The 18952-nt window shown below is 48.5% G+C and overlaps 1 protein-coding gene and 1 long non-coding RNA gene across 4 annotated transcripts in view; one reads left to right on the top strand and one right to left on the bottom strand.

The window, feature by feature from the left end:
- Window positions 1–1914, bottom strand: part of LOC117601431 (uncharacterized) — a 58757-nt gene extending 56843 nt beyond the window's left edge. For all 3 annotated transcript variants that reach the window (XR_004580705.1, XR_004580707.1, XR_004580706.1), the window contains exons 1-2: window positions 1790–1914; window positions 1554–1708 (exon numbers count right to left, since the gene is read on the bottom strand). This is a non-coding gene — a long non-coding RNA (uncharacterized LOC117601431). The remainder of the gene's footprint in view (window positions 1–1553; window positions 1709–1789) is intronic.
- ds (dachsous cadherin-related 1) overlaps window positions 1–18952 on the top strand; it is a 200729-nt gene that overhangs the window by 173973 nt on the left and 7804 nt on the right. Inside the window, exons 4-14 of the mRNA XM_034318133.2 lie at window positions 3265–3428; window positions 3504–3908; window positions 5957–6365; window positions 8724–9002; window positions 9086–9309; window positions 9467–10133; window positions 10220–10570; window positions 12747–13073; window positions 13147–13633; window positions 16205–17150; window positions 17237–17522. Coding sequence (XP_034174024.1) covers window positions 3265–3428; window positions 3504–3908; window positions 5957–6365; window positions 8724–9002; window positions 9086–9309; window positions 9467–10133; window positions 10220–10570; window positions 12747–13073; window positions 13147–13633; window positions 16205–17150; window positions 17237–17522 — 4545 coding nt within the window. The remainder of the gene's footprint in view (window positions 1–3264; window positions 3429–3503; window positions 3909–5956; window positions 6366–8723; window positions 9003–9085; window positions 9310–9466; window positions 10134–10219; window positions 10571–12746; window positions 13074–13146; window positions 13634–16204; window positions 17151–17236; window positions 17523–18952) is intronic.

The raw sequence follows: 18952 nt of genomic DNA, 5'->3' as shown, positions 1-18952 counted from the left end.
GAATGGAACTTTCTCTCTGTTCAGGCAAAATATTCGACATCCGATTTTACGTTGGATGCGTCAGCGGATAACCGGATTCGGACGGTGCGGTGATTAAATTAGCAATGCTAATGAAACTTTATGACTCGCTCGATTGAGATATTAGAAGCAATCTAGACTCGGATCCGTGTATCGATGATTTAAAAAATGATGAGAACCGATAGCAGATAGCCGTCTGTTTAATACGATACCCGTTGCTGGAACGGATGCAACACGATCGTCTAACGAAACACGATTCCCCGCGAAACTTTTCTCTGTCCATTCACGTACAAACGAGTCTCGATTCTTGCTATGCCTGCTTCCTCGAACTGTTGTTACTTGATCAAGAATTTTGGCCGTTTGGTCTGGAATTTTCAGCGGGTAAATTTCGCGAGTACCGATCGAACTCGAAAGGGCGAGAATCAGTAATGAGTAGGTTCCTTGGCTGGCTCGGATACCGCGGCAAAAACTCGCTCCCGATTCGATTCACGATGGCAAACGGACGAAAGGGACGAAAGGGAAAGGATAGACAGAGGGAAGGAAAGAAAACGGGAAGAAGGAGAAGGAGAAGAAGAGCGTGGACCAAAGAGAGCTTCGAGGGACCGGGCTGGACCAGCGATCTCCACGAATTAATCAAATACGAGAGCGATTTGTCTTCGTTACACCCACGTGGGCACCCCGGAGGGACGCCTGTGTAACCGGGGTGACGAAGCCCTCTCGAGTCGGCACCGCGGGTGAAAAACCCGTTCACCAACTGAGTTCGCCGTACTCTTGCATTGCAATTTATTCCCTCGATAAATGAGGCGAGAGGGGGCAAGCTTCCTTTTCACCTATGTTTTATTATTATTTCTGACGATTATCTTACCGACGTTATACTCGCGCTAGAGAACTAGTAGCGAACGTGTTAACGGGCTAAAGACGAGATTCGAAGGAGAGTCGTTCAGCAAGACGTAAGCGAGAAACACGTAAATCTCGTAGAGCGTGAGAAACGAGAAAACGCCAAGCTACGGACGTTTCCTATCGTTCGCGCGTCTTTACTAAGGGAAAAGAGAAGAGGAGTATGAAGGTGGGAGGCAAAGTGGAGTGGGTATAAATAGAATCCCATAAATTATGCCATCCACGTACGCGACCGAGTACCATCTTTAAGACCAATGTCGTTCGATGTCAGCATCGAAGACCGACTCGATTCGATTCGATTCGATTCGATTCGATTCGATTCGACGATGTCACCGGATATCGTGGAAATGGAAACGCTCGCGGCTATCTTCCAGGTAAACGCACAGAGGCGGTGGCCACTGCGCATCCTAGTCTACCAGGTTTTTCTTTACACCGGCGAAGGAAAAACTCGATCGGTTCCATGGGAGACCCGATCGCGACGCGGTAGATCCAAGACGTTTGTCGAAACGTATCCAGAGAGGATACACGTATTTTCCCTCTCTACACACCTCTACTCTCCGCTACCCTTGCTCTCGTTTTGGATCGAACAGCGCGATCGACCGATCGCAGCAATTATCGACGTCTAAAAAGGTACTTACCTGTACCGTACCGAATAGATTCAAGCAATTGCAGACCTCAACCGGTTTCCGCACGATTTTTATAGAGAAACGAACTTCTTCTTCGAATAAACTTTTATAAATTATAGTTGCAATGTAACTTATTATTTTCTCGCATTCAGATTACAATCTGTAACCTGTAATGTTGATAATAGTTTTTACTACAAGATAAACTTCTTAACAGATTTAAAAGCGGTACGTATGTACCAGAACCTTACCACAATAACCTGTTTTCCTCCTCGGCCTAACTCGATCAATCACTATATTTCTGCCGGTGGTTATCTTGCCTTAGGATCTGCGCGTGTTACCGCGTTTTCTTTGTAAAATCGTTCCACTCATTAGTCTGAAATAAATTAAGTAATCCGCGACACGAGCGAGAGCCTCGCGTTAATACACACGTGTTCACTGAAGTTGCATTGAACTTGCCGCAGTGAAGTTGGCCACGCATTCACTCACCGACGCGGCGCGGCGTGAATGCGTTAGTGAATTTGTAGCCAACTTCACTGCGACAAGTTCAATGCAACTCAATTGTACTGGATGCTCGTCGACGAACGAGTAGAGAGAAAAATGATTTTCTCGGGATTCGAGAGGCAACAAAGGATCGATCAATCGAGCTCGGTTAAATGTCACGAAGATATTCGCAGAGTGATCGCAAGACAAAGCGATAACGGTTCTTTGGAGCTGTTCAATAGCGTGGCTAAGAGCCAGGACGATCTAGAAGTTGAACGCAAGAACAATGCCACGTGGGATTCCGCGTGGTTTCGCGACGGCGGAACATCCCTGCGGTTCTCGAACGTGGGCGGACAGGGAACGGCACTCGTTATGCAGGAAACATGCTCTGCTCCGGTGCGCCGTTCGATCGTTCATCGCGTCTGTCAGCCGGTGGTAATGATCCTTCGATTTGCCTATTAATTGATTTTCTCCGATACAGCTAGCCAGTTTCTTAATAAAATCAACCAACCAGTTCAAGTATTCGTTAATTAACTGTTGGGGGATAAAAATGTCTAATAACGTTATTTTGTTTCTAAATTCTGTCGTGACGACGACACAGGACGTCAATAATAATTTACACGATTTAGGTCGATGCAAAAAGTCTCGTTTACAGTCGATCGATTCCGGTATTTCTTGGATAATTAGAGAGGATGGATGGTCGATCGCAGCACTTTACGGTACTGTGTTTAGCAAGATCGCGGCCATTCGATTCAATCAGTCGATTATGGCGTTCGAAACGACGATTCGCGCTATTCCCGTGGATTTTTCGCGCAATCTGTTGGGACGAGAAAGGAAACGAGCAAAATGTACACGTGAGAACAAGCCGAACTTATAATTAACGAGCAGCCTGCTTATATAGTATCCCAACACTTTTTCGTCATTTTTGCGCTTTCAACCTTACCCACCCCCTTCGTTTCCGCCCTTTTTCTTCCTCTTTTCTCTTTTTTTTTACGAAACGAATGAACTGTTCGTTTGGTAAGGTCGAGGGGAGGGGGATGAAGGATAAAAAAAAAAGAGAAAAGAGAGAAAAGGAATTAATACCGAGGCTTGCATCGCGTCCATCGCAGTCTTCTCCTCCATCAAAAGATTTCTCCAGCTTCCGACGCTCGTTCGTTTTTAAAACGATCATTATTTAAAAGAAACGTATAAAAAAAGAAGCCACTTTGTAGTCATTTAATAACGATAATAACCATGTTCGCAGGTGAACGGCCGAGCAGATTTTATTTGGTGAAGGAAGAACCGGATCTAACGATGGACCCGAGCACCGGTATGCTTCGAATTCGCCAGTCATTGGATCGAGAAGCCCGAGACAAGTACATTTTGAGCGTCGAGGCGCGTAATGGAATATCTGTGGGCTACTGTCAGGTAAACTGTCAAGTACTTTTGCTCGAAACTCTGCGATTTACCCTGAACCGATCGGTATGGTACGTCTTATTGCAGCTGGAACTGAACGTGGAGGATGTGAACGATAACGCCCCTATGTTCCCGAGCAGCAGCGTCCGTATTTCCGTGCCAGAATCGCATCCCCTTCACACTGCCCTTTACGTGGCACACGCGACCGATCCGGACACGGTACCGTCGCACCCTCTGCGCTACGTTCTCGGCCAGAACAGCAACGACCTGTTCGGAATAGACGGCCGCACCGGAGAGCTGTATCTGGCCAGAAGATTGGATTACGAGACCCAACAACGCCACGGACTTCTGATAAGAGCGTTGGACAGTGCTGGCCTCTCGGCGAATCTCAGCCTGAGCGTCGAGGTGCAGGACGTGAATGACAACCCCCCAGTGTTCGAGAGGAACGAGTATCACGTGGAGGTTCCCGAAGGCGCCAAGCTCGATTCACAAGTGAGAAAAATCTTCATTACACGCCCGTCACGCGGGCATTTGTTTGTCGAGGAGACGCGCGGTAGGATCCTCTTTCGTGGAACAGGGGGGGATAAAGGAGCGTATATGTATATGGAAGCGAATGGGAACAAGGAGAATTCTGGATCGCCCAGAAAGGAACAGCAGATCCAACAATCTTTCTACCGTGTTTCCTTCTCGTAACTTCCATCGGGATCTTTCGTAATTTCATCGGGACAACCAGGAAGACGATTCGTTGTCGAACCTTTGCTCCGTTACACGAACCTCTTCTAGTCTTCTCTAACCGTTTCCTCGTTCCTTCTTCGATTAGACACGGCTAGAACAGACGGGACGAAGAAGAAGAAGAAGAAGAAGAAGAAGAAGAAGAAGACGTTGACTCATCGAGTTCACCCTGTCAGCGTAGAACAGAAACGAATTAGCCGAACGCCAAGGCGCGCGAATGATTGGTCGATGATGCGGATTGCGAGCTTACTCGACAGACCAGTTCGGTTAAGGGATTGATAGAGTATAACCGATAGTTTGATAGAGGAACGCGGTTCCTTGTTGCTTGCGATACACGGTACGTGTATTGCCTGGCCAGTATGGTGCGCTGGGATTGATAGGTAATCGTTGATAGGCTTAACAGAAACGCAGCGGCCAGCTGTTCGTTTTATGAACAACCTTCGCTGGTTATCCCGCTCGAGAGGGCCATTTATCCTGGCTAAACACCATCACCGGCGTACTTTGAGCGAAATGATTCGCCGTACCGGCTGATATTTCTCATACGTTCCTGATGTCTAGGTGTCGAATAGCAGGATTTCCTATACGGATATACGAAAAGTCGCGTATCAGGGTAGAGGGGTTCAGGTCATTAGAGGATCTCGGTAGGAGAACGCTATCTAGCCGTGGAACGCGAGCGACGAAGAAACGATTCTTCGCGATGGTAGCCACCGGTGGACGTAATCCCGAATACGAGGATACCGATGACGAATGGGCAGGAGATGGTCGAGTCGAGATAGGCCCGTTAAATGACGTCACATTTTTAATACAACGTATACACGACGAGGGTACGATAGAAGAGGAGACGAGGAGAAGACCGCACGTTCCTCCCTTCCTCTTTCTTCTTTCCTTCGTTCGCCACTCGATCTTTCGTTCCATCTTTCTGCCGGTATACACGTATATATCGGTGCTATCTATCGGCGAAACAGATCTGTGAGCTGTCGGTGGTATCCGGACAATATCTTAGCCGCGGCACAAGCAGAGAGACAAGGAGAGGGCCAGGGAAGTAGCAGCTAGCATGAGTAACCTGGCTACAGTGAGCGTAACCCTTCACCCGCCGCGAACTAATAACGTACAGTTAGACACATTACTGCCTGCTCCCACGTCAGCTTCTCCTTCTAATGGTGTGCCCGATCTCTATCCCCCTTCATCCTTTCCACCTTCCCACCTTTCCTCTTTTAACCTTCCTCGAACACCAGGTCCGATCGTTTCTATTCTCATCCTTATCCTCCCCTTCCTTCATTTTCTCTCCTCGCTATCTCTCTCTCTCTCTCTCTCTCTTCATTCGCCATCCATCATTGCCCGTGCGCCAGCTCCGTGCACGGGATACCAAGTTATATACCCTCGATCCTACGCTTCTTCTTCTCCTTTTCTTCTTCTTCTTCGACCTCCGTAATTCACGATCCTCCCGCGCTGGAAAACATCAACCGGTTCGAACGCATTTAGGGTTCGCGGTCTTTGGGTGCGTTTAATTAATACGGAACGACCGGATCGACTGGTCTTGTCTCCTCTCGCCGACCTCCTTCTCTCTTTCTCTCTGCCGCCCTCTTTTTCATCCATCTCCCTACAACAGCTTTTTTTCCTCTCCAACGAGAAACGTTTACATCGCAGAAATTCAGATTTCTCCTCGGCTACTCCTCCCACCTTCCTGCTCTTTCTGCTCTACCAGAGTATCGTAATTGTTGTACTCGTTTTTTCATCGCCGCACCGCGCCGCGCTGCATCGTCGTACGTAAAAACAGCCTGGTAAAACAACTTGTTCCTGTCCGACAGATTCTTCAGGTGACCGCGGTGGACCTTGATACAGGCAACAACGCGAGGTTGAGTTACCGTCTTCAAGGATCATCCGCCTTCCGGATCAGCCCGAACACCGGATGGATCTACCTGGCGCAGATTTTGGATCGCGAGAGTCTCGATCGTCACGCGTTGACGGTTCTCGCGACCGATAATGGTTCACCTGCCGCGACGGCAAGCGCGTCCGTTCTGGTGACGGTGTTGGACGACAACGACAACGATCCACGTTTCGAGAAGGATTTCTACGGGTTCGAGTTGCTGGAGAACCTGCCCTCGGGTACGCTGGTCGGATCCGTGAGCGCCTCCGATCCTGATCTTGGCAAGAATGCTCTGCTCAGGTACGCGGTGGTCCAGGCAAACAGCAGCTTCACCGTGGATCCTGATACAGGTAAGACATATATACCTATAATATTTTTACTGTTTTTCACAGTTTGGTATTACTTTCTTTCCTCGATGCTTGTCATAACCGGAACGTGGTCGAAACGACGTTCGAGTGTTTACGAAAGGTATCCGTCGAGGGGCAAGCGACTCGAAAGGAGGAGAATAATATTAGCAAATCCTCTGTTTACCAGTCAAATCCCGACGAAATCAACTGGCGTTCAAGATTTATCGTTTGAAATTCTTTTCATAGCCAGATCGAATAGGGAATTTAAAGAACGTTAGAGAGCGAGTTCCGCTAACATAAGAAAAGAGAATGATGTATTAGAGTTGAATTGGTGCGGTCGTTGAGCAAGGCGCGAGAAAAAGGTAGAAAGAAGCGATTAATTTTCTAAATAGCTCTTGGCCGTCGACGCTCTTAATTTACGCGTCTCTGTTGACGCAACAGAGCGAATGGCCCTTGATGTTGCCATACCATTGTTGAACAAGCGGTTCCGTGACGATTGTGCAACGCCGTTAGAAGCGTTCGATAGATCTCTGCTCGTTTCGTAAGTGGTCGAAAACGCCTAATGAAATCGGCTTCCATCGAGCGTACAAAGCTCTCTCTTTCTCTCTCTCTCTCTCTCTTCTCGTTCTTCGTGTTCTGGTACGGACGCGTGTCACGGTACAGGCGCGCGCTCGAGATTTATCGCGTACGAAGATGAAAAAAAGGAAAGAACGGAGCGGTAAATTTATTTTTGATACGAATGCCTTTAATTGGAGTCCCGTACAACGCGATACCGAGGATACCGAAATCGAGCAACCGATTATTTCGTTTTTGTAACATCTCTGTCACTACCCCTTTCTCGGTTCGTGGATATCAAAGTATAATCCTGTAAGAGCGGTGCTTTCACCTTGGCCGGCGTGTAACGAATCAGCAGAAAGGAGGTCCAGGTTCAGCGCACACCGTGAAACCAGCACGCACGATACCTCTCGTTGTATGCTACGCGCATACGCGTTTTGATTGGCATGCGACACGAGAGTATTTGTGTACACGCTGGTTCCAAACCAGCCTGGTCGTCTTCCTTTCCTCGTATACACCGACAAGTCTGACCGACCTGTCTGTTTACAGAGCTGCGACTTCTTCGATCATTCTTATGAGCGAACCTTCACCAGAGGAGATACGAAAATAAAAGTAATAAACGTTGTCGCTATGCCGGAAGTATCCATCAACTGTTCACTCGTGTTTATTCTCATTTTAATAATGATCTTTTCCGATCGAATAAATTTAGGGAAATTTCGAGCGATAGTTTAGTGGTTAAAGAGGCGATTCGTTCTCTCCCGGTTGCCAAGCATTCTTCCCTTCAAAGAATCCCGTTGTTGGTCGTGGAACGAACTTTCCTAACGCGCGCCTCGTCGAGCATGGATTTCCAAATATTGGAAGAGACACGCGGGATCGGAAAGAGCGCCGCGTCGCGCAGGTACCCTTGGAGGGAGTCGAAGAACTCAGTCGCACGGTCCCACGGTTAACACGAGAAACGCATTAGCACGCGTCCTACGATATACTTCTTATTGTTCCGCGATGGTATCCCTCGATGCCGGCGCGTTTGCATGTTCCTCGTCGATCGTTTGTCTTCTGGACGAGGAGCAGAGCCACTCGTCGACGACGTTCTGCCGCGGTGGCAGGGACGCGTCCCGACTCGACTAGCTACGTCGAGAATTCGTGGAGGCACGCGGTTACCCCGACCCAACCTGCTTCGACCCAACTTACGAATTATTATCCCGATCCCTTTCCACGTCTTGGAATAGTTCTGCCTGCTCGGCTAGGCGCTTGCTTAATTACCCATTAATGCGCCGACCGGTCCAGAAGATGGCTGCACTCAGCAAACATCTTCTCTTTTCTTCTTCTTCTTCTTCTTCTTCTTCTCAGGTATTTGTACCTACCGTTCTCGCGACTTCTGCTCGCTTAGTTCTTGCTACAATTATAATACGCGTAGCCAATACCTACATAAGTTCAGGCGCGACCATGGAACGCGCGAGTGTTCGAACGGACGAACGCCGATTATCCAATTAATCGTTCGCGTCCGAGGAAATTGATAAGGTTCGTATACTCGTGCAGCATTTACGCGAGAAAATATACGGTCAACCGGGCCCCATGGCGCGATCTCGCGATCGATTCCAGACATTTTCTAAAGATACCTTTCAATAGAGGAAACGACTGTTGAATAATCACGTTGCTCGAGATGAAATAAATGAGAGTCGTAAGCGACTATCAGCAATCGTCAGCTGTGAAATGAAGCGTAGAGGTTCTATTACTGGTACTTGATCGTTAATCGGAAAAGAAATGAAAACGAATCGGAGTTAATATTTTTCCGTTCGTGACTTTCAGGTGAGATTACCACGAGGGAGCCGCTCGATCGGGAAATCAAAGGTGTTCACGAGTTGGTGCTCGAGGCTCGAGATCAGGGAACGCCTTCCAGGGCGGCTAGGGTGCCCCTGAAGGTTACCGTGTTAGACGTGAACGATAACTCGCCTGAAATAGTGGACCCTCAGGGCGACGTTGTCAGTGTCAGAGAAGAACAACCACCGGGAACGGAAGTGGCGAGGGTCAGAGCGTTGGACACCGACCTTGGAGAAAACGCATCTGTCACTTACACCATTCTTAAAGGTGAGAGAACGTGAAAATCCAGGTGTCGAATTGTGAAGATACCGCTGAATTCCACGTTCACGATGAATAATTTTCATTTACAGACCGAGATTCGGACGGTTACAACGTTTTCACCATCGATCCCATCACCGGCATGATTAGAACGAAGGCGGTTCTCGATCACGAAGAACGAAACGTATATCGGGTGTCCGTAAAAGCGACGGACGCTGGTCGGCCACCCCGGCACAGCATACGGGCGTTAAGAGTCGAGGTTTTAGCTCTCGCGGATAACCGGCCGACCTTCACTAGCAGCAGTCTTACCTTTAACGTAAGTACCGTCCACCGTCATAGTAGTACGTCTATCGTCTACTCCCAATTCACGACCTTCGTGCTCCAATTATGTAAAGTCAATAAAAGGTTAAATTAATGGGATTAATTTGAATGGTAGCTTAATAATTGAAAAAAAAAAAAAAAAATTGATTCAGGTGCGAGAAGACGCGAGTATAGGACAAGCTGTGGGTTCAGTGTCGGGTGCGGGCCCAGCGGGTCGCGTGGCCTTCACCCTAGACTCGCTGACGCCCGTCAGCGAATTTCCAGCGTTCGACGTCGACCGCAGCTCGGGTCAGCTGGTGGTCGCCCATTCGTTGGATCGCGAGAACGTTAGCGAGTACCACCTGGAGATCAGAGCGCTGGACACGACATCGATCGGGAACCCTCAGAGCATCGCCGTCTCGGTGAAAATAATCATCGAGGACGCGAACGACAATCCACCTCGGTGGCCTCAAGATCCGATAACTGTCCGTGTGTCCGAACGGGCTGTGATTGGCTCGACGATTTACAATTTGACGGCCAGCGATTTGGACAGCGGACCGAACGGCGATCTTCGATACGGTCTGGTGGCCGAGTTTCCGTCGAGAGGCAGCTTCGCGGTCGACTCTCTCACCGGAGCACTGACGCTCGCCAGACCGTTGGACAGAGAAGAGAGAGCCGAGTACACGTTGATCCTGAAGGCGTCCGATCGTGCTCCTCCCGGTGAACAGTTGGCCTCGACCGTCACCGCGAGGATCATCGTTCTCGACCAGAACGACAACGAGCCGGTTTTCGTCGCCCCGGAATCCACGAAAGTGGCCGTCACGCCGGATCTCTTACCAGGTAAGCGCAACGAGAATGTTCAATTCTAGCGATTCAATTATAAATTGTCTGGCATCGTGTGGTATCGTAAATTGGGATCGTTCCAGGAGCGACGCTGGTGAGAGTGGTGGCGGTGGATAAAGACGCAGGTGACAATGGCCGTGTATCGTACGTGATTACATCGGCAAACGAGCAGTCGAGATTCTCGGTGGGTTACGAGTCTGGGATAGTGAGCTTGGAGAGGCCGATGGTGAGGTCGACGGAGCTTGAGATTACGGCGAACGATCATGGTACCCCACCGCGAAAGTCGACTCTCAAGCTGACTCTGACGCTGGCTTCTGGACAGACCAACGGACCTCCTCGGCTACTGCTCGCCAATCCAGTGGCTAGAGTTTCAGAGGACCTCCAGGTTGGCGCGCCGGTTCTAAACGTCGCCGGTCCTATCATCGCCGATCAGGGTAAGCGTTCAGCGATCTTTCTCAAAGGGTTATCGTTGGTAGCGGGCGAACCGCGTGGATCGTCAAGATCGCGATTCCCGATTCACCGTTTTATTCCTCGCTAAATACGCCAGATAAAACCCGGCGGATTTACAACCGGTCAGTTTATTGATAAATATTCACCGATGCTCGTATATCACTCGACGAAGATGATCAGATAGAGCCGCAAGTATATTCGGTTAACGCTTGCCAGGATAATGCGGAGGGACAAAGCCGAACTCGCCTCGTTCGCAACTTATCGATCTCCTCTCGAATGCGTGCACACCGCGTACACACAAGCGTTCAGAGACGCGCGCACGTGTAGCAGAAGTGCTGCGACAAGGACGTAGGAGAGGACCAAAAATGGGCCTCTCGCGGCTACCCTTTTAGGTGCTCCGTTCGCGTCCTTATTGTTTCGGTGGTGCGTCACCGCATAAAGTGCCAGGGAACAGAAAAGGGGCTGTCAATTTAGCGCTGTATAGGACGAGCAGCTGAAATTACAGTCTCCTATCTTGTTTTCTCTCCTTCCTATTCATCCTATCCCTCCTCCGCCCTCTTTGTTCTTCTCCAGGGATTTTCGACTTCGCCACACAGACGCACCACCTACACCGGGAAACGATCGCGCCGCAAGGCGGAATATAATCGTAGCCGGGTAGCCAGCTAATAGGAAAGCCCTGCTATGAAAATACCTCGAATAATTGCCTTGAATCCAGCCTGCTACGGTGCGGTGTGGGGGCATTATAGTAAATTCAACGAAATGACTCGCGGTTCGGCTCCCTCCGGGTCGAGACCGCGTTCCATCCGCGTGTAATGTCCGCGGAATACCCCGCTGCGGTCGTGCATCGTTCTCGAAAAAATTCCCCAGAAGAATTCTCTGAACGAGAAAATTCCATCGTCTGTAGATCTGTCGTCAGGCGATACGGATAATCGTCTCTGATCCGGGTACCATTTATTTCCGGAAGCAACGTTCTCGATCGACGCGAATAATTCGGGAAAAAAAGGAAGAACGCAGTTGGTGGTGATCCTAGTCTTCTCGGGCGCGTAGCAGCCGCACGGAGTGAAACAGATGGAACGAACACGAACACGATGATTACTAAATGGGCGCGCAGAAAGTCCGGTGTTCTCGGTCTCGTAGCAAAACGTTCGGTACAGCCGACAACACGGTATATCTCTCGTTTTGCGCTTATCTAGACCGGCGCCCGTGTATCAGACGAGCGCATTAGCGCGCCCCGCAGGAACGGCAAAGGGTCCCGCGTCCCTCTATACTCTATGCGATACTCCGAAGGACGAGCCTCCTGCTAGGGGCCCGGAACCGCGAGACCAGAGAACGGGCAGAAGCTGGAGGTAGACCGGTGGTCAGAACGAAAAGGGAGAACGAGAGAGGACGAGGCGAAACAATGGTCGCGTATATCATCGTGCCGCCAGCCTGCCGCGGTACGCATAGGCAAATCACCGGTTCCAACCAGCCAACCAACCAACACCGACACCCTTCTACCTGTACCACGAGCGTGTGCGTGTCGCCACCGTAACTACCGTTCCGCTGCGGCCAACGAAAAAGAAGCCTCGCTTTGTTCAATGTCCGTTATAAACGTAAAATTTCCGAGATTTGGAAATTGAGAGTGGTTTGCCAGAGAAGGAAATTTCTACACGGACTGTATAATTGCAACGAATCGATGTTTGTCTCTTCTTCGTTTTAATCTTTTCTGATTTTTCGATATCTTTTACCGATTCCCGTTCCGCTCTTCATCTTCGAAGTTGTCGAAAGAACAAAACCATTTCGCGAATCGAATTTCGATCAGTATATTAAGAAGAATTTACGAAGTATGCCGGCCCGCACCACGTGTCGATCTTCGAGAGCCAAGGGACACGATCGCTTTTGCTGTTTAAGACCTGCGTTTATATATGCAAACTGACCGATAATTTTGGATTCTCCGCGAGGACGCGACAGGATAATGGTTTGGCGAGGGGAATCAGGGCCTATGGTCGCGTGGTTCTAATTTCGCGAACGGCACCCAGCAACATGATTTCGCTCGCGTGAAAGTTTACAAAAATAAAACGATCCGAGAGCCGTTTAATTTTATTCGACGGTTTGAATATCCACGGATAAAAAATATTGACCGACACGTTGACAGAAATTCTCTTGTGTGCGAATATACAGGTAACGTCACCTTCAGCATTCCGAGCAACGTCGCATCGGACAAGTTCGCCATTACACCCGGTGGTTTGGTCACTCTTCGAGGACCCTTGAACCGTGAACAGACCTCCCTGTACTCCGTCCCGATCTTGGCAAGGTCCAGCAAGCTCTTGGATATTAGCACTCTCGAAGTTCTAGTCATGGACGAGAATGACAATAGCCCCGAGTTTCGGCCTGGCTCTTGTTATACCCTCGCCGTTCCTGAAAACCAGCAGACTTCTGTGATACACACGATAGCAGCTACCGATCTCGACGAAGGCAAGAACGGGGAAATTTACTACAGCATCGTTGGTAAGTCGATTAATCCAATAAAAATGTTGAAATTTTTCGATCAACATTTTAACACAATTCGTGTCATCGTCAGGCGGAAACATAGGCGCAAAGTTTATCCTCGATTCCGTAACCGGAAAACTATCGATGTCGAACTTGGACAGGGAAACAGTTTCCAAATACGTCCTGACTATTTCTGCAAAGGACAAGGGTCGTCCCAGTTTGGAAGCTCGCTGCAACTTGACCGTGATCGTCCTGGATGTAAATGACAATGCTCCTACGTTCGTTCCAAATCAGTACACCGAATCACGACCTCGTGGTGCTGTACAAAACTCCGAGTACCCTGGTTTCGGCATACCCAATGGTTTCCCCTACTCCTCTTCCAATTATCCAACCAATTCTTATCCTAGTAAATACTTAGCGACCATTTCCGAAGACGTGGCACCAGATTCTAGCATGATGTCCGTAAAAGCTACGGATCCTGATCAAGGGGTGAACGGAAAGATCACGTATGCCATTGCAGAAGAAAGCAGCTGGCTCTTCAGGGTGGATAATCTGACCGGCGTCATCACTACCGCTGGGTGAGTATTTCTTTTTTCTTTTAAATGATCGGTAAATGAATTTTTTTCTATCTTGTTTCGTTCACACTGTAAATTTACTGATGTATTCAAGACAATCGTACAGTCGAGCATTTTCTCCAACCGATGCGATCCAGCAAGCGGATACAATTTTCTCACCACGCTCTCGCAGTTCTTCCCTTTGCGACACCCCTCTCTCCTCTTTCGTCGGCTTCGCCGGCAAGCTAATTTCGTTCTGGCGTTAATTACCGCGCGACCTTTATTGCGAGTCCGATTAGGATCGTCGGTGGGATATTACGCCGGTACCGTGGCGTCATAAAACGAGAAGTAGACGAATAGGAGGAGTCGAGGAGATAAAGAAACGAGAAAGAATTGAAAAAAGAACCGTATGTACGTTCGAACAGTGGAGGGTGGGGAAGACGAAAGAAGGCGGAGGGTCTAGGAATGTCGTAAAATTATTAAGTCAGTCGATAGGCCTCGCGAACGATGCACCGTGCTCGATTAGCCGATTCCATATGCATAACCCGTTGCTTCTTCCTTCTACCCTCTTCTTTATTCCCGTGCTACCGACTCTACTTCCTCCTCCAAACGGTGAACCGTCTGAACGTGCACGCAATAAACCTGTATCACGAGACATCGTTGGAACCATATTTTTTCTCCTTGGCTTTTGTCCCGTCAAGGCCGACCTCTGCTAATTAATAGATAACTCGGCCGCAGGTCCCATGACCTGTGACCTCGTTGGAACGCGTCGCGGATCGTTAGGTCGAGCATTCTCAACGCGATTGTAGTAAAGAAGCAAAAATTGACGTCCTTTTTTCTCCCTTTTCTTTCCGACGAATACTTTTGTCCAAGTGTAGGGACTTGAGAAAAATGGAAGGGTGGACGGGTAGAAGGAATCCATTCGAAAGGACCGAAGGAATCGATGAGATAGTGTTTGCTTTGCATAGTTTATTTTACAGGATGAATTCATAAGAAAAACAAAGTATGCCCGTGCTGTAGAAGCTCGCGAAATCTCGAGAACTTGACAAGGGAAAGGAGGAAGGAGCCAAGAAACAGGGAGATCCGTAGGGTGAAGGGTGTCGTCGGTAGCCGCGAGGAAGCACGCAGTGGCGTACTTTTGCCGCGCGACAGTCGTGTGTCATTTCAGCGGGACACCGTGTGGCATTTCAATGCATTATTTCAGCCGGCAAAAAGCCTGATATGCAAAACCAGATCCCGCTCGAGCCACTCTTTCGCGATCTCTGTCTCTTTCCTCATCTCCTTTTTTTTTCTTTTCCCTCCGCTGTTTGCTCCTCGCTCCTTTATCTCCTCGACTCGTACACTCGTGTCTCGTTGTTGCTGTTGTTATTGTTGTTATTGTCGTTGACTGTGCGAACGGATCACCTGGTTCAAGACCACCTGGAGATCGTCAAGCGTTACCTTCTTATTAATGAACGAGTATTTCTTTTCACAATGTTTCCATCGACGTTATACATCGACTTTAGTAAATGAAAATAGTGCAGTTAGTATGATCGTAAAAGTAAAATCGGCAACAGTAGCCTCAGTTCAATTGCAATTACTCGCGATCATTTCACGTGATTCCGTATTATTCCACGCTCGTTAAGGCTTATTACACGCGCGTAGATACGAAGTCTCGGGGACACTTTCACGTGGTGCAATAAAAGTCACGGAAAATCTCTTGTAATGCACGGTAATAAAGCGATGTGGGTAATTTGAACTATTCTAGTTGATTCCGATCTCGAAAGCGTAAATTATCGAGCACGGTTCTTTCGTACCGCTAATCGCGAGCTCGCAAAGATCGCGTGACTTTTCGCTAGCAAGCCGCTAATAAAGACAATGTTTACCGGTTCGATAAATTACCATCGATTTGCTTTATCCGATCGCGAACGATAGAAAAAATTCTCATGCGATTGAATGTCGCTCGTTAAGCAGCCGGTCGATTGAATGGGAACAAATTATGCATTCGTAGCGGAGCGAAAAATTTGCCGTGATAGTATAATTAGGTTAGAATTAACCGATAAAGACGTTGTTCGTACGAGAAAGCTTGTGTCTCTGTGTCCGGATAGCGGCACGGAGTCAGGCAAAGGAGTTGAATAAGAAGAAGAAAAAAAAAAAAAATAGAAAATGAAACGGTCGTGAAACTATTCAGATGCAGAGGCGTAGAAATCCGGAAGCGGAGGAACGTAAGTCGGGTGCGCTAAGTCGATACAGCGATTTCTCCAGGCGTATAGCTCACTGCGACGGGGATGCTAAATTCTCTCCGTGGTTACGGCGAAAATGCAAGGCTACCTCCCTCCGGCTTTCGTGCGATTTAAAACGCGAAACGGCGCTCGGTGAGTCGGTGTGGAGGATCCGCAGAGTTATGGTAATGGCGGACGTGGATTACACAAGATCGCCGTGCGCGATTAAGGCTTCCGTCACACAAACAAGCTACTCGCCGGCACATTTTTCTTAAATCCGGCCCGCTCTACCGATTCGAACAACAATCGTCTATCGATCGACGCTAGATGTTACGAATAAAACTTCTATTGTCTCTTAATCGAATACCCGATACAATTACTGAATCTTCTGCAGCCCCTTGGATCGAGAACGCCAAAACTCGTACAACTTCGTGGTCGTGGCCACGGACAGTGGCAAGTACGACGCTAAAAGTACATCGATCCCAGTTGAGATTCGAATAAGCGACGTGAACGACAACGCCCCGGTTTTCGCGGAACACCCTTTTCGTGCCCATGTGTCGATCGGCACCCAACCGGAGAAGAACATTCTTCGAGTAGTAGCCACGGACGCGGACGAAGGGGCGAACGGAGAAATCATCTACTCCTTTCTGCACGATCAAGAGAAGCCAAAATTCAGGATTCACCCTAACACGGGTGCGGTGACTGCGGCGTTATCCTTGTCGCAGGATAACGGCAAGACGTATCACTTGGAGGTATTGGCCAGAGACAAGGGGAACCCACCGAAGAGCACTCGAGGACTGATCGAACTACAAGTCGGAGATCTTGCCGATTTGACACCGGTTCTGAAGTTCCAAAACGAAACGTACGAAGTCGTCGTTCAGGAAAATTCTGCGGCTGGTACCGAGGTGGTTCAAGTGACTGCCGTTCGATCGGATGGCCGGCGACAACACGTTTCGTATTCGTTTGGATCGGGAAACGAGTTTCGAACGTTCTCCATCGACGAGGATACTGGGCTGTTACGGGTAAACGATCCTACAAGGTTGGACGCCGAGCTGTGGACCGACTTGACGGTGAAACCGACGGAAGAACAAGGGGAGGACGGTCGTACGAACTCGTGGGGAAGGTCCTTGGAGGGACAACAGTCCAAGGAGAAACCTAGGGAGAGTTCGAAGCACGTGCTTACCGTAGCTGCTAGAACCAGTGGTCCGGATCATTTGGAGGCGTACGTAAAGGTGGTCGTCAGGGTGTCCGACGTGAACGACAATCCACCGGTTTTCACTCAGACCCAGTACTCGGCTACCGTGTTGGAAGGCAATGTCAAAGGAGACTTTGTTGTCAAGGTAAAAAAATAATATTGTCTAATATGTTATTCTTTTCACTTAATATACTATTATCCGTACTAAGATTTTCGTGTGGATTTATGCAGCTTTCGGCCAGCGATGCTGATCAAGGAATGAACAGTAGAATTCTCTATCATATCGTCGACGGCAATCCAGACAACGCGTTCACCATAAGTCCGCCGTACAGCGGTATAGTTCAGACAAACATAGTTCTCGATCGCGAGATCCGTGAAAAATATAGACTGACGATCATTGCGACGGATCAAGGAAATCCTCAGTTAACCGGTACGGCTGCCCTCAGCATCCGAGTGATCGATATCAACGATAATCAGCCGACTTTTCCGGAGCACAGCATCGTCTCAGCTTCCGAAGGTAAGCGGTGTCATTTTCTTTTTTTGCCAATTATGCCTATACTGCGGTATGTTAATCGATCAATAAAGCCTTTCGTAAAAAGGCATCGATTTGTCAAAAGTTCCGTGATGATAAACTGACAAAAAGTCGTCTCTGTGTGGCAAGGATGGAAAGAAGGGGACGGTTGAAGAAGAAAAGAAAGAAGGAAAAGGTAAAAGTAAGAGCGAAAGAGAAAGGTATAAGCGTGAATAGTCGAGGCGGGAGTGCACGCTACTCTCGAAGTATAAAGTTAAGTGGCAAAGGATTTATGCCGGTATTAAAGTCCAACTGTTCGGAACAATCTGCATAACTTAGGCGAGGCTGCAAAACGCCAGGGTTCGGCTGCCTCGCCATCTCTTTTCTTCACCTTCCTGCTCGCTGCTTATCCTTCTCCGTTTCATATTGTTCCCCATTGACAGGTACGATTGAATGGAACGGCAGCGAGCAAAGGTGGCCTCGAGTTTGACGCGCAAGCGCCAGTCTCGTGCTGCTACCGCAGAATCGATGAAGACGTTAAAGAACCCGAAGAAAAATAAAGAAATTTTCCTGAAAAAGGAGAAAAAAAAAAAAATAAGAGTATCGATACGATTATCGTGCTCGGTCCTGTTCGTTTAATTTAAATTACGAATTTCGTTTCATTATAGCTACGATGTTGCCGCGTGTCTTCTTAACTTCTTCTTCTTCTTTTTCTTTATCTTCTCTCCCCCGTGGTCATCTTCTTCTGCTTCTTCTTCTTCTTCTTTTCGTTCTTATTGTAAAACTTCTACGAACGTTCAACACGAAAGGCCGCGTACTCGAGCGCCAACAGAGTAACGCGAGATCGCTATCTAATTTGTATCACCATAAAACTTCGGCTCGGTGCAAACGAGGCTACTACCGCTTCTATTCGCGATGCAGCGCTCGATAGAATTTATTTAACAGCGTCGTCGCGTAGCGTGGCGAGCAAAAGCGCGCCAGCCTTTTCAACCGAAGCGCCGTCGCGTCGACTTATCGTTTCGAGGATCGTTCAAACGACGCTCGATCGAGCTCTTTACGAGCCGCTTCACCTAGTTCCTTATGAAATATCGCTCGTAACCGAGTAATGGGATCATCGATTCGCGCCGTTTAAACTAACGAGTTAACTCGTCGCGTGAAAATTCACACGGGTTAATAATTTTACTCGCGGCAACTCCCATCAGGTGGTCGCTTTACTCTTAATAAACCTAATACCTTAGGTAGCTATGACCCCGTTTTAAAACGGTAACTGGTATCGGCGAGAGTTCGAATGAACGCTTTCGTGGACGGCTGAAAAACGATCCCGAGTTCGCGACCGCTCATATTTTAGCGAACGCGCACGGTAATTGTTTTTAATTATCCCGCTGGACGTGGCGTATATAATTATCGTTCGGCCTAAAACGAGAGGTGCGGTTCGC

This window comes from Osmia lignaria, chromosome 6 (genome assembly GCF_051020975.1).
Source record: "Osmia lignaria lignaria isolate PbOS001 chromosome 6, iyOsmLign1, whole genome shotgun sequence".
In the NCBI taxonomy this organism is placed as follows: domain Eukaryota; kingdom Metazoa; phylum Arthropoda; class Insecta; order Hymenoptera; family Megachilidae; genus Osmia; species Osmia lignaria.
This window is presented reverse-complemented; position numbering and strand designations above follow the sequence as displayed.